The following is a 13094-nucleotide window of genomic DNA, read 5'->3' on the forward strand; positions in this document are numbered from 1 at the left end:
TTTTGGCGCTACTACTCACCGATCACATGCTTTGTTAAATACAGTCCATAGACGAACAGAGTGAAGGGAGATCGGTTGTCATAGTTGTGAGGCCTTCCTCTCAGAAGTGTTTATTTTTAGCACCCAGCTATGATCCGTCTTTATCTGGACCGGGGCAATTGTGCCAGAGTGTGAGATTGTGTTCTTCTCTCACTGTAGTTCACAAAAAAAGAAAAGAAAAAAACCTACACGGCACTTTTAAGAAAAGGCCAGTTCAATGGGAAACTACAAATCCAGACCATCTCAGACATGCACAGGTAAGGCCTTTTTTATAAAAAATGTAATCTTTGGATGTACAGGACTTGCTCCGCTTGTGTTTTATTCTGAGCTCTCATCTCACTGTTTACCGGAGAAACACAGAGGAGCTGCAGAAGCCTTTTACGTGTGTTCCACTGTTGGCACAATCTCTTATTTAAAGTTGTAAGCACGTCGCTTCACCTGTGTTACGAAAGTGACGTGAAAAGATGATCGTGTTTGTGACAAATGTGCTGTGAAGATGAGTGGAAGAAGAAAGTGGGCGAGTCGTACTCTGTGATCATCGAGAAGCTGGACGACGACTTCCAGCTTCCAGAAAGCGCTCTGGCAGACCTCCACCTTGCTTTCAGGTGACTCAACATCCCCATCCTTTCACACAAAAATAAAAGTGAATCTGACAAAAAAAATAAATAAAAATCTGCAACTTTGTTGGATGTCAGTCCCGCTTCGCGCTCTGTTGAGTTATGATTTTGGGACTGTGGTTGTCTGCGACGCAGCTCCGACGAGGCTTTCCAGAAGGTGAACGTGAACTACCGAACGGAGAAGGGGCTGTCGCTGCTGCATCTCTGCTGCGTGTGTGGAGGTATGCATGCCTGCTGGAGTCTATTAATAACGCCTCTGCAAAATGTGACAGTGGATGGCAGGATTACTGTGGCGCCCATTGACCTTATTGTGTGCAGTCGACCGTTCTGTTGTCTGCAGCAAAAATTAAAGACAGGTGGAGAAATGAAGCGCGGAGAAGGGTTGATTAAATTTCTTTACTCCGTTCTGTGAGATTTTATTGACTAAAGTATCGATTAATTAGTTTCCCGTGTACCCAGGAAATAAAGCTCACACGCGTACCCTGATGCTCAAAGGCCTGCGTCCTTCTAGACTCACCAGGAATGGCTTCACTGCCCTCCACCTGGCTGCTTACAAGGTGAGGCAACTTGTGCCCTCTGCCTTATGTTTATGAATTTGAAAACTTTTTTTAAAGGCTTACCACATGGTGGAGCTTAAGTGCTTAAAAAAAAGATGTGGCAGCTGCTTCAAAGTGGATATATTTGATGATAACCTTAGGAGCACAAGACATGTGCTACTTCTTGGTGTGTTTTCTGTGCTGCAGGACAATGCGGAGCTGGTGACTGAACTCCTGCACGGGGGATCAGACGTGCAGCAGGTGGGATACGGGGCCCTCACTGCTCTGCATGTTGCTACACTGGCTGGGCATCATGAGGTGAGACGAAGAGTCACTATCCTACATCTATCCCTCTCCGTTATAACTCAGGTGCCATAGTTTGTTGCGTTCTCTGAAGCCAGTAACACAATTCTGCAAGCTGGAAGAAAGACAGACTCATCAGCATATCTCTAACCCTATGGAAGTCCTTTTCAGCCACTCTAATGTGGGGAAAAAAAAAAAAAAAAACTAACTTGTGTCTCATCATACTAAGATACTATCTCATAATTATGACTTCACTATCTAATTTTATTGACTTAGCTTCAGTATTTCATAATATTGAGATAGGGAATTTCAAAAGTATTTGTACATCTTGAATTTTTCAATATTCTATAAAATATTATTTTTTTTAAAAAACAAAAGCCTTAAGAAGAGTTGTTGAATTTGTTCCTAGTCCCATCATTTACTGCTAATAAAGTCAGCCATTAGGTTTTCAGAGAATGGAGGAGAGAGTGGAAAAGGTAAAAGCAGTGTCAATGGGTTTTAAATGTCTTTGCAAACACAGTTACTTTCTTTGGGCTTCCACAATGTTAAGTCTGTTAGAAATGTAAATTGCATCCCCTTGTAGTAGCAGCTCAGAAAAGCCTCCCTTATCAATTAAATAACACACAATCTACTGAAAACTTTACTAAACTAAATGCATTTTGCAAAACCTGCTCTGGTTCATGGTTTGTTTTGACATTAGAAGAACTTGGTAAACTCCATTTGCCTTATATCTGTATGAATGAACTCATGTTGATGTTCTCGTTTAGGCTGCTGACATCCTCCTCCAGCATGGAGCTTTCGTCAACGTTCAGGATGCTGTGTTTTTCACTCCGCTACACATCGCCTCCTACTATGGTCACGAGCAGGTTTTCGTCTCGCATTTCTTTGCAGAACATGAACTGAAACAAATATTTTTGCTCTCCTGATTTCCCCGTATGAACTCTGCCTTCTCTCCAGGTTGCAAAGCTACTGCTAAAGTTCGGGGCAGATGTGGACGCCGGCGGTGAGGTGGGGGACCGGCCGCTGCACCTGGCGGCAGCCAAGGGCTTTCTCGGCATCATAAACCTGCTGGTGGGAGACGGTAGCAAGGCTAACGGTGAGACCAAAGAATCCAAACTGATCTGCAAATTAAGCACGAGAAGTCAGAGTCATTTATTTATTTTTTTTTAGCTGTGCTGTGCAGCAAAATCAGTTTGGACCAGCATATTTCATCCTTCAGCAAACCACTTGGGGCTCATTTGCAACATGCTCAAGCAAGCGACAGTTGTTGAGCTTCTCCCACTGCTTGCTGTCTGTTAACCAGTGAATGCCCGAGACAACGAAGAACACGTCCCTCTCCACTTCTGCGCCCGCTTTGGTCACCATGAGATCGTTCATTTTCTCCTCGAAGGGAGTGGCGAAGTTCAGCCTCATTCCGTCAACATCTACGGGGACACGCCTCTGCACCTGTAAATGAAAACGCTCCACAGATCTGAGTCTTGCAACAGTTTGCTGTCGTCGACTCGATTTCTTTGTGTGAATGTGTTTAACCAGGGCTTGCTACAATGGCAAATTTAGTGCGGTGAAGGAGATGATACAGCTTTCTGGTACGGAAAGCTTCTTAAAGGAGAACATATTCAGTGAGACGCCACTTCACAGGTACAGACGGTGCAGAGCTGGTTCATGTATCGCCCGCTGAGCAAGCTGTGAGGTGGTAATAAATTTCTGCCTTATAATGCAGCGCATGCACTTACGGCAAAGACCTGGAGATGGTCAAATTCCTGCTGGGCCAGAACGCCATGAGCATCAACCACCAGGGCAGAGATGGCCACACAGGTGATCTCTCTGTTGCGTTCAAACTGATGTGACTCTCTTTACCTCAGCAACAAAATCCAAACTCACATCCACACATTTAGCTCTCCACAGCGCCTGCTTCCATGGCCACATCCGCCTGGTGCAGTTTCTGCTGGACAACGGGGCCGACATGAACCTTGTGGCCTGTGATCCCAGCAGGTCCAGCGGGGAGAAAGACGAGCAGACTTGCCTGATGTGGGCTTACGAAAAAGGTGTGTGTTTGTAAAAGCTTTAAAAAGAATTCATGATGCTTCAACTTTTAGAATTTTTTTTTTTCCTTGACTGGTTGGGTTTGTCTGTCTCATTAAATCCCATTAAGGCACATCAACATAAAGTGGGAGAATATGAAACAGTTCAAGGCAATATGAAAACCTTTCTAGGACCCTTTCTGCAAAATGTCTATAAAGATCAACTAAAAGCCAGTGATGGTCTTCTCTTTGTGTTTGCCAGGTCACGATGCCATCGTCACCTTACTCAAACACTACAAACGTCCAGATGATTCCCCTTGTAATGAATACTCCCAGCCAGGAGGGGGTGAGAATTAACCCTGTTAATTGTCAGCTGTAATACAATCCTAAAATAATCTCCCAAAAAAAGCCTGATTTTGTACATTTTTCTTCCAGACGGCTCCTATGTTTCAGTGCCATCTCCGCTTGGAAAAATCAAAAGCATGACTAAAGGTAGTGAGCTGGAACGAAGCACATCACCCTGTCATCTCAGAGGGCTGCACACACCGTGTCTGTTGCCAAGGGAATGGGCTCAGATGCTAAGACACACACACACACACACACGCATGAGACAGGCTTCTTGTGAATTATCATACTGGGTAAAATTCGCTGTTGTCAATCCCACTTAAAAGAAAAGGTTTACAACAAAATGAGACTGTGTTTCTATGGGACAAGTTAACACACCAGAGTAAAATTAGATTTTTAAAAAAGCACTCAGATTAAAAAATTAACTAAAGCAGCATGTGTAATAACAGCAAATATGACACAGCGTATAAAGAGCAGTGTCTCCTGAACAGGTGTTTGGAATAAGCCAATGAAATTTCCAGCTCCCTTCACTATTGTCCGCAGGGCTCTTTTGCCTATTTTACTGCATTAGAGAGCAATCTCTGGTTGTTTACTGCTTAAAATTATAGTCAAATTAGTAATTATAATAGTTCCGCTAAGGTTAAGCTTTTAACATCTATTAATATTTACATTGACAGATAACAGGCTTTCTGAGCTGTAACCATGAGGATAAAATGCAATCTAAGATTATTTGGTATAAGATTTTGTTTAAATAAATCCTAAATCATTGGCAGGTTTTTAGGTAGCCTGTAACTGGGACAGATAATTTAAATAAAGGATTTTCTTCCGACTAGAGTGAATGAGTCTTTTTTTTTTCTTTTTATTGTTCTTCCAGAAAAAGCTGAAGTGCTCGTGCTCCGGGCCAGCCTTCCGTCTCATTTCCACCTTCAGCTGTCTGAGCTGGAGTTTAATGAAATTATCGGATCGGGTAGGTCCACTCGTCTTTGTTTTTCCTGACGGCTAATGTGCTCGAAAATCTGATAATGCTATTGATGAGCATATGCGTTACATCCGCAGGCTCCTTTGGGAGAGTCTACAGAGGCAAATGCAGAAACAAAATTGTCGCCATAAAACGGTATTTTTCGTCCCACGCAGACAGGAGAAGGGACTTAGTATCCAGCAGACAGTGAGGAGTAGTTTGATTTCTTCTTCTTCTTCTTCTTCATTTTGGTGTTGTTTTTAACAGGTACAGAGCCAACACGTACTGCTCAAAGTCTGACGTGGACATGTTCTGCAGAGAGGTTTCCATCCTCTGTCGCCTCAATCACCCCTGTATCATCCAGTTTGTGGGGGCGTGCCTGGACGACCCCAGTCAGTTCGCCATCGTTACCCAGTACGTCTCCGGAGGCTCGTTGTTCTCCCTGCTGCATGAGCAGAAGAGGTGAGGACATGCACGTCATCAATGCACAAACATATATCACAGTGCGCCGATTTATAATCTGGCATTTGACAAAACCACTAATTAGTATTCCTTGTCAACATGGTCAGTAAAACAACTACAAATAGTCACAACCTGAAGGAATGCTACATCTTGACAGTAAAGTAAAACTGCATGAAAAAGAAATACAAGCTGCAAAAACTTCAGAGGAAGATGCAAATACTTTAAATGGTGATCAATCGAAATCATAAATAAAAGTTAATTAAGCGATGAGTTGTACTTCACAAATGTTCACAGAATAAGAACGCCTATGAAGAACTGACCTCTAATAATATTCAACTATTTTCATAAAGAAACAGAAGGTATTTAAATATGATTCGTTGTTGATTAGCATACCTTCAGTTCCCATTTATAAGGTTACCCTCATTTGTCATAGAATGATAGATGGAAAACAACCTGAAATACTAAAAAACAGATCTGTCAAAGTGCTTTGAGGAAAACACTTTCTTTGATTTCTACAGTTCATTTAAAGCAATTCAGTCGGGTTTATTACGTCAGAAACGCCGCAGGTGGAGAGCCTCGGCAACCACCTTGATCAATGAATACCTGACAAACAGATCACAGTTTGTGAGACTGAAGGACTGCGTGTCTAACCAGCTGTACAGGAGCACCGCAGGGCGCTGTACTCTCTCCACTCCTTTTCTCCCTGTTCACCTCAGACTTTCAGCACAATTCAGAGTCCTGTCATTTAAGGACAATGTGTTGGGGCATTCTTCTGTTTTACAGTTGTGTTGGTACAAGCAATCATCACGTCTCTATTCTTTCTGTGCAACCATCTCCATGTTACTAGATGCAAACTGCGTTTTATATACTGGACCAGTAAGGACACTTCAGAGTAAGAAGTGAACTGGAGCAGTTCTATTATGTTGCATTGATTCGTAAATCAATTTGTGTGTTGACACAAACAAATGTATCTTTTCCAACTAAATGGAAGTCGTGGAGAAGCTCAGCGTGTTAACTTGATGTCATAAATCCAATTTATCTATATTTTGTAAAAGATCAGTGTATACCAGGCGGTAATTTTGATGTAAATAGAGGTCAAACTGCAGGCGGTAATTATTTGGTGTTGCAGGATAAAGCACATGTTTGTACAATGCGGGTGACAGGTTCGGGTCACATTATCAGCCTTTTGTTCGCATCAGTCCACCAAACTCTGCCCCTCAGCCGGGATCATCATTGATCCAGATGAAGTGTTCCGCTAACTGTGTGGCCAGGTGCTGTCTTTATAGACTGTCCTATTGATCTGTGTAAAGTGCTGTGTGTGATTGGCAGAGGCCATTGATCCGGCACTAAGTGGTTGCTGCTTTAATGATGTGTCAATGGACAGGCTCATCGACCTGCAGTCTAAGCTCATCATTGCCATCGACGTGGCCAAGGGCATGGAGTACCTGCACAACCTCACCCAGCCCATCATCCACCGGGACCTCAACAGGTTGGTGTCGCACCAATGACACGTGTGGCGGGATGCCATTTTTGGTCCTAAAATGGCTGCTGACGTTACGAATGGCATGTCTTCCTTTCAGTCACAATATCCTGCTCTATGAGGATGGACATGCGGTGGTGGCTGATTTCGGAGGTCAGATTGTCTTCTCTTTGAATTTCAAAAGAAAGATGAATGGATCCAGGATGGATGTTTTAGATCTTCCATTTAGGACATCCCCAGTGGATGTCAGAAAGGTGGATGAATGACCAAATAAAACAGCAGAGAACATCCTCTTGACTGGTTAACTAGTGCACCTGAACAGCAGCATCTGATACTTCCCCACCTAACTATGATGGGTGTACCTAGTTTTCTTTTACCGTCGTCTTGTCTGTTTTAACTTTTTCTTTGTCTAATAAATAATGAAAGAAAACATATTTTACACCGCTTAACATGTAACATGAATCTCTTTCCAAAAATACGTTTGTATTACGAGAAAAATAACAAAAAGAGCTACTTACATCATACCGATTTGTGTGAACAACAGAGTTATTGATCTTTGCTTTGCCTCTGAACGTCTGTCTCCTCCTTTACAGAATCAAGATTTTTACAATCGGTCGATGAAGATAACCTGACCAAGCAGCCAGGGGTCAGTGGTATTTGCTCCTTTCATCCCAATTCTCCTTCCCCTCCTGCCAGATAGCTCTCCTACAGAACTATCCACTTTGAGCGGAAATAAAACTCTGTGCTGTGTATTTTGTGGAAGCCCAAGCCAGAGATTCTGCTGGCACCTGCCATCAATTACCCGGCAGCTAAAAAAGAAAAGTGCCATCATGCAGAATTTGTCTGGATGTGCTGACTCAGTGCTACAGAGTGCTTTGCCTGCAGTTTGATGTTAAGTGTGTTGCGTCTCTGGGGAGCCGCCTGTTGTCTCCAACTACTTGCCCTCACTAGGACTCTGTGTTTATCACAGTAATTGACCCATATTTCACCTGTGCGGATGCATGCGTTTGACCTGACTTGATGTTTTAAAACACATCATCCATATTCTTCTCTACGCTGCAAAACGAGATTAAAGAATCGCTCTACCCGCTGTCCTCTGGGTGTGCAGAACCTGCGGTGGATGGCTCCTGAAGTGTTCACCCAGTGCACCCGCTACTCGGTGAAGGCAGACATGTTCAGCTATGCCCTCTGTCTGTGGGAGCTGCTCACTGGAGAAATCCCTTTTGCACACCTGAAACCAGGTAATTTTCTGTCCTCTAAGCAATATCGTAACTTTAGGAAAATGCATTTTTGTTGCATAGTTTTTATGTGAAGTAGTTTTAGGATCTGAGTTCTAAACTCTGATTAAAAAAAAAAGGGTAGTATGTATTTTAAAAAGTGTATACGACACCCTCCACTATCGCTGAAAGCCCTGATAAAGAAACCCTCCCCCCCAAAAAAAATAAAAAATAAAAAATCCAACTTTTAATCAGTGGGAGGAAAAAAAATTGTTTATAATACTTATTTCACAAAATTACCAGATCCACATTCTTTCACACGCTAACAAATAAGTGAAATAAATGTAAATCAGTCAAAGTGGATCAAATTGCCTGGGAACCTTTATTAGTATTCCAGTTTCTATTTCCTTGAGGTATGAATATATTGTGACACAGATTTTCATAATTATCTTGCTGCAGCACAGAGGAATATAATGTGAGAAATGGGGAAAAAAAAAAAATCTGTTGCCTTGCGACAGACTGGCGACCTGTCCAGGGTGAACCCCGCCTCTCGCCCGGAACGTTAGCTGGAGATAGGAGGCAACAGCACCCCTCCTGACCCCACTAAGGGACAAGGGTGTAAAGAGGATGGATTGATTGATTGATTGATTGATTGATTGATTGATTGATTGATTGATTGATTGATTGATTCTCCAGAGCTCAATGTGGGAGAGCTGCAACACAGTCACAGAGTGAAGACTTTCAGAGATGTGGGTCACAAAGTCTTTACCATCAACAATTAAATGCCATCAGCACATCAACCAGAACCTGGAACCCTGGATGATCTAGAGAAATTATACAAAGAAGAACAGTCGAAGATTCCTCTCTCTGTTTTCTTCAGCCGTTACTACCAATGTGAGAGTAGAAGACTAATTGATTTGTACAAATGTGAAAAGTGCTGCATCTGCATTGATGCTTAGCTATCAATGCAATTTGATAAGAGTTCCTGCACAGCTGGTACATTTAATTTATTACGGTATGAAATTGGTAACTTACATATTTATTACCAAGTTCATTGTTTATAACTTCTCATGTTCAAAGTGCCATGTTTGTGTTTAATCACAATAGAAAGTGGAAATTAACAAAAAATAACAAATCAGTTACATTCCTGCATCATTGAAAGGTTTACAGCAGAAATGCATTGTAATAGTTGTCAGCAGAAATTGTTTGATTTCACACCTAAGTCTCAAATATTCCTCTTACCCTCAGCTGCTGCTGCTGCAGACATGGCTTACCATCACATCCGGCCTCCGATTGGCTACTCGATCCCCAAACCCATCTCTGCTCTTCTCATGAGAGGCTGGAACTCCTGCCCAGAAGTACTTTCTCTGATTTCACTTTCCACCGAGTTTATCTCTTTAATTATCAGAATTAAGAATGGGCATCTTCTCCCCCCCCCAATAGTGTACAAAAACAAATTTCCATCTACTATATTTGGCACTGCTCAGCATGTACACGTTATATTAAACAGTGAAATACAATAATTTCATTAATCTCTTTTGCTGTGGTAAAGCTACTGAGTAAAACAATGCAGAGTCAGCTGGTCCTTTATGCGCTTTACGAATGATAGAGTCTTGTCCCCAGATGATGCAGCATTACCCCGGTGTTTACATCAGGGAACAAATGGGACTGGCTCCCACTGTGCTGCGATGCTCGTAATTATCTGGGACAGTTTTCCACTTTGCCTCATTAAGACGCATTACTTCATGGCTGAATGGTGCCACCGCCGTATTTCCCTTTGTGACAGATATTCTTCCTGTGTGCCAATTAAGGTTGCCCAGTAAATCACCCGTTTACCTGCCTTTGAGATGCCACGTCACAGCCCAAGTGTATGGGAACACGGTTATTGAATTTCAGTTAAATTGAAAAATTGCTCTTAGAAACGCATTTATTCATGTCAAATATGATTGTATGAATATGGTTCCAGTGTTTATCTTTATTTTCCTTGGTTTTATTTGCTGAACTACACACAGGCTGTGACGACCACGCAGGGCGCATAACCCTAGCAGGTCCCAGGGGGCGGTGTTTGTTCTTTTACACTGAGAGAGGAGATCTAAAGCATTACTTTTAGAGCCAAAGTTCACCTTTGCTTCACATGTGGGTGGACTTATTTAATAATGAAAACAGAAAGACAAGCGCACACACACACACACACACACACCTGTGTCTTTGCTTTGGGGTAAGATTGATGCTCTAGGAGAAAAAAAAAAGAAAAATACAGTTTGTTTCTCTCTTATTTTAGGACAGGCCTGAATTCTCTGAAGTGGTTTCCAACTTGGAGGAATGTCTGAGCAACATTGAGGTGTGTAGCAACAAAACGTACAGATTTTATGCTTATGAATATCCAAAGCAAATTTGTCATGGGGATGAGAGGAAATTGCAGGGAAATCCAGCCAGAGCAACCTCAGGTTAATCAGATTCACAATAGATTGCAGCTGTGTACACAACAGGACTGAATGCTGAAACTGAATAAATTACTTGTTTAAGGGTCAGCGCACATGCTTTTTTCTAACATTTACCAAGCGGATTGATTTGTTTTTTTTGTTTTTGTTTTTTTTTGCATAAAAATTTACAGGACACATGTCCTAAAACACTGAGATATTTTATCCTGGTTTCATATCTTTACATCACTAAAACATAGATTTATAAATAAAAAAGGGCATGTACAATTCAGAGATCCACTAAAGCAATGCAATCTTCCGTGGTGTGTCACAGTTGATGTCTCCGGCCTCCAGCAACAGCAGTGGCTCACTTTCGCCCTCTTCCTCCTCTGACTGTCTGCTGGGCCGAGGAGGACCCGGTCGAAGTCACGTGGCCGCCCTGCGCTCTCGTTTTGAGCTGGAGTACGCTCTCAACACCCGCGCCTACGCCTTCTGGACTCAGAGGTAGAACAGATCAAGGACCTTCTTAGACAACCCAAAGATTAAGGGGTTTGCAACACAAGGGGCACTCAGAATATATTTTCTCAGTATCTCTACATAAATAAAAGACGTCCATAATGCAAATCAGCAACCAAAATACTCCCAAAGCTTTCACGGTCGAGTTTCTGCAAGAGACTTTCAAAGTGAATCCTTGAAAATGTACAAACAATAAATTCTCGAGGGAGAAAATGTCTGGAACACTTCTGGTTTGTGGGGAAAAAAAAACCCCTCAGTCTGTTTAAACAGTTGTAAAAGTGTTGTCCTAGTGACTAGCTCAGTTGTGTAATGCAGCAGTGAGCAATGGAGTTACTTGGTAACCGAAAAGGAAACAAATGAAACCAACAAGCAAAGGAAAATATGTGTGGCATTTAGTATCAGATCAGGTTTTAATGAATGCCCAGTTTTAAAACTGTGCACAAAAAAAGGGGGAACTGATAACGGTAATTAACTCGGTAAATAAAGGTGAGATTATTTATCATGTTACTGACTTGTACACAAAAGTAGTGCAAATGCCAGCCACAGTCAGTTTGATCTTTTTGTAGATTTAATATATTTTAGATTTTGAAATAACAAAAGAAATTTTATTTCTAAGAAGTTTCATTTCACGGTCACATCTTTTAGCTTTCATGAGGATTGTATACTGTGTTCTCCCAGAAAAGGAAAGCAGTACATGCTGAATGTCTCATCTTTCCCCATCTCATCTGTCCTCTTTACTCGGTCTTTATTTCAGGACGTGTATTGTTTTGCAGCTGATTGACAGACAAAGAGCTGAGGTTAGTCATTTTGTCATTTTCAGTGAGCGCCGCAGAGCTTCTGGTGGACTTTCACTGGAGGAGATCAGGAGGAACATGCAGTTCTCTCCCATTGATCGAAATGGTTGGTTTGCACAACACATGAAATGCAATCTATAGGTGTTTCCTTTGCATATAGGGCAAAAAGTATAACGAACAGATATATTTATATATACATTTTTTAAACTTTTGCTTCTCGGTTGATTTTGTGTATTAGAGCTTACGATAATTAAATAATTTTCCTTGTTATCAGTAAAAAAAAAAAGGTAAAAAGTGCAAAAAAGTAAAAAGAAAGTGAGTATGAGCCAGCAGCTAAAATTTTCGGAAAAGGGACGACACGGCACGTAAATAATATTGAACGTGGGTATCAATTTGCAACACAACGTCTAACTGCAGGGTCCTCAATGAAAGTAGTGATAGCAAAGTTTCTGGAGGTTATGCTGGAGAGGTGAATGGAAGCAGCTAAAAGTCTCACTTCTCTGTACTGCAATAATACAATCCTTTTATTTCTTAGGCAGAGTTTAGTACAGTTACATAGCTTTTGAGAGGTTTTCACATTAGAGAATGAAAACTCTAATTTTGACTGTAGATAGCTTTCCTACATGCCATTTGAACCTTAAACGCCACTTGAAGATAGGGCTACATGTGGTTCATTTGGATGTACTGTGCAGTTAGACATGCTATATCATCATCAACATGTGGTAATGGTGTTTCTATTTTAAACAAATGTGGCTCTACAGGTCAATTTGTGTCCAAAAAGTATGTTTTATAATGTCTTTAACATTGCTGCTTTGAAAATTATAGAAAGGCCTATTGTGATATAGCTGTATTTATTCTTTCAAGGCTTTTAGGTTTCTGGCTCTCAATTATGATGCTTGCCCTTTAACCCACAGGCAAGCGTTTCAGCTGTGGATTATTATATGTGTACTATATGAAGTATTTCAAAAAGAAAAATGCATGTAATTTTTATGTACCAGTGTAAAATAAAAGTAGCCCATTACTTAAGAAGCTCACAACAGCCTGACTCTCGTCTTCTTCTTGTGTTTCTCAGGGTATGTTTCTGATCCCATGAGCACCATGAGGTTCCGCTCGTCCTTCAGTAGCAGCGGAAGCTTTGAAGACAATAGCTGAGCTGTTGATCATTTACTGCATTTTGTGAAATCGCTGTAGATAATGTTGCAGAGGCGTGCAGAAGATGTGATTTTTGCTGACTTATTGCGAATTTACTCAATGTTTGATGTTTGTTTCTCTTTTATATGAGCGTAGTTTAGTTTTATGTCTTTGCATATGCTTTAGAACAAAGGCTGAAACGTAAACAATTTGCTTTTGTCAATAAAAACGTAGCACCCACTTTCAATTCTCATT

General features: G+C 41.4%; 1 protein-coding gene across 3 annotated transcripts; it reads left to right on the forward strand.

The window, feature by feature from the left end:
• Positions 1-45: 45 nt before the first annotated feature.
• Positions 46-13086, forward strand: tnni3k (TNNI3 interacting kinase). 3 transcript variants are annotated; one of them, XM_016674649.1, is made up of 26 exons: positions 46-296; positions 536-644; positions 792-877; positions 1116-1213; positions 1400-1510; positions 2263-2361; positions 2453-2591; positions 2799-2943; positions 3029-3133; positions 3216-3310; positions 3391-3540; positions 3779-3862; positions 3952-4008; positions 4736-4828; positions 4918-4975; positions 5087-5281; positions 6666-6770; positions 6862-6914; positions 7355-7407; positions 7870-8002; positions 9227-9336; positions 10260-10319; positions 10733-10902; positions 11735-11814; positions 12781-12865; positions 12898-13086. In XM_016674649.1, the coding sequence occupies exons 1-25, from the start codon at positions 257-259 to the stop codon at positions 12858-12860; spliced, it is 2508 nt and encodes an 835-aa protein (XP_016530135.1). In that variant the 5' UTR covers positions 46-256; the 3' UTR covers positions 12861-12865; positions 12898-13086. The 3 variants fall into 3 exon arrangements, with proteins under 3 accessions (XP_016530135.1, XP_016530136.1, XP_016530137.1); XM_016674650.1 differs by having other exon boundaries at positions 12781-12860; positions 12893-13086; XM_016674651.1 differs by lacking the exons at positions 9227-9336; positions 11735-11814; positions 12781-12865; positions 12898-13086 and having other exon boundaries at positions 10733-10771.
• Positions 13087-13094: the final 8 nt, after the last annotated feature.

Source organism: Poecilia formosa, unplaced genomic scaffold (genome assembly GCF_000485575.1).
Source record: "Poecilia formosa unplaced genomic scaffold, Poecilia_formosa-5.1.2 Scaffold98, whole genome shotgun sequence".
In the NCBI taxonomy this organism is placed as follows: Eukaryota; Metazoa; Chordata; class Actinopteri; order Cyprinodontiformes; family Poeciliidae; genus Poecilia; species Poecilia formosa.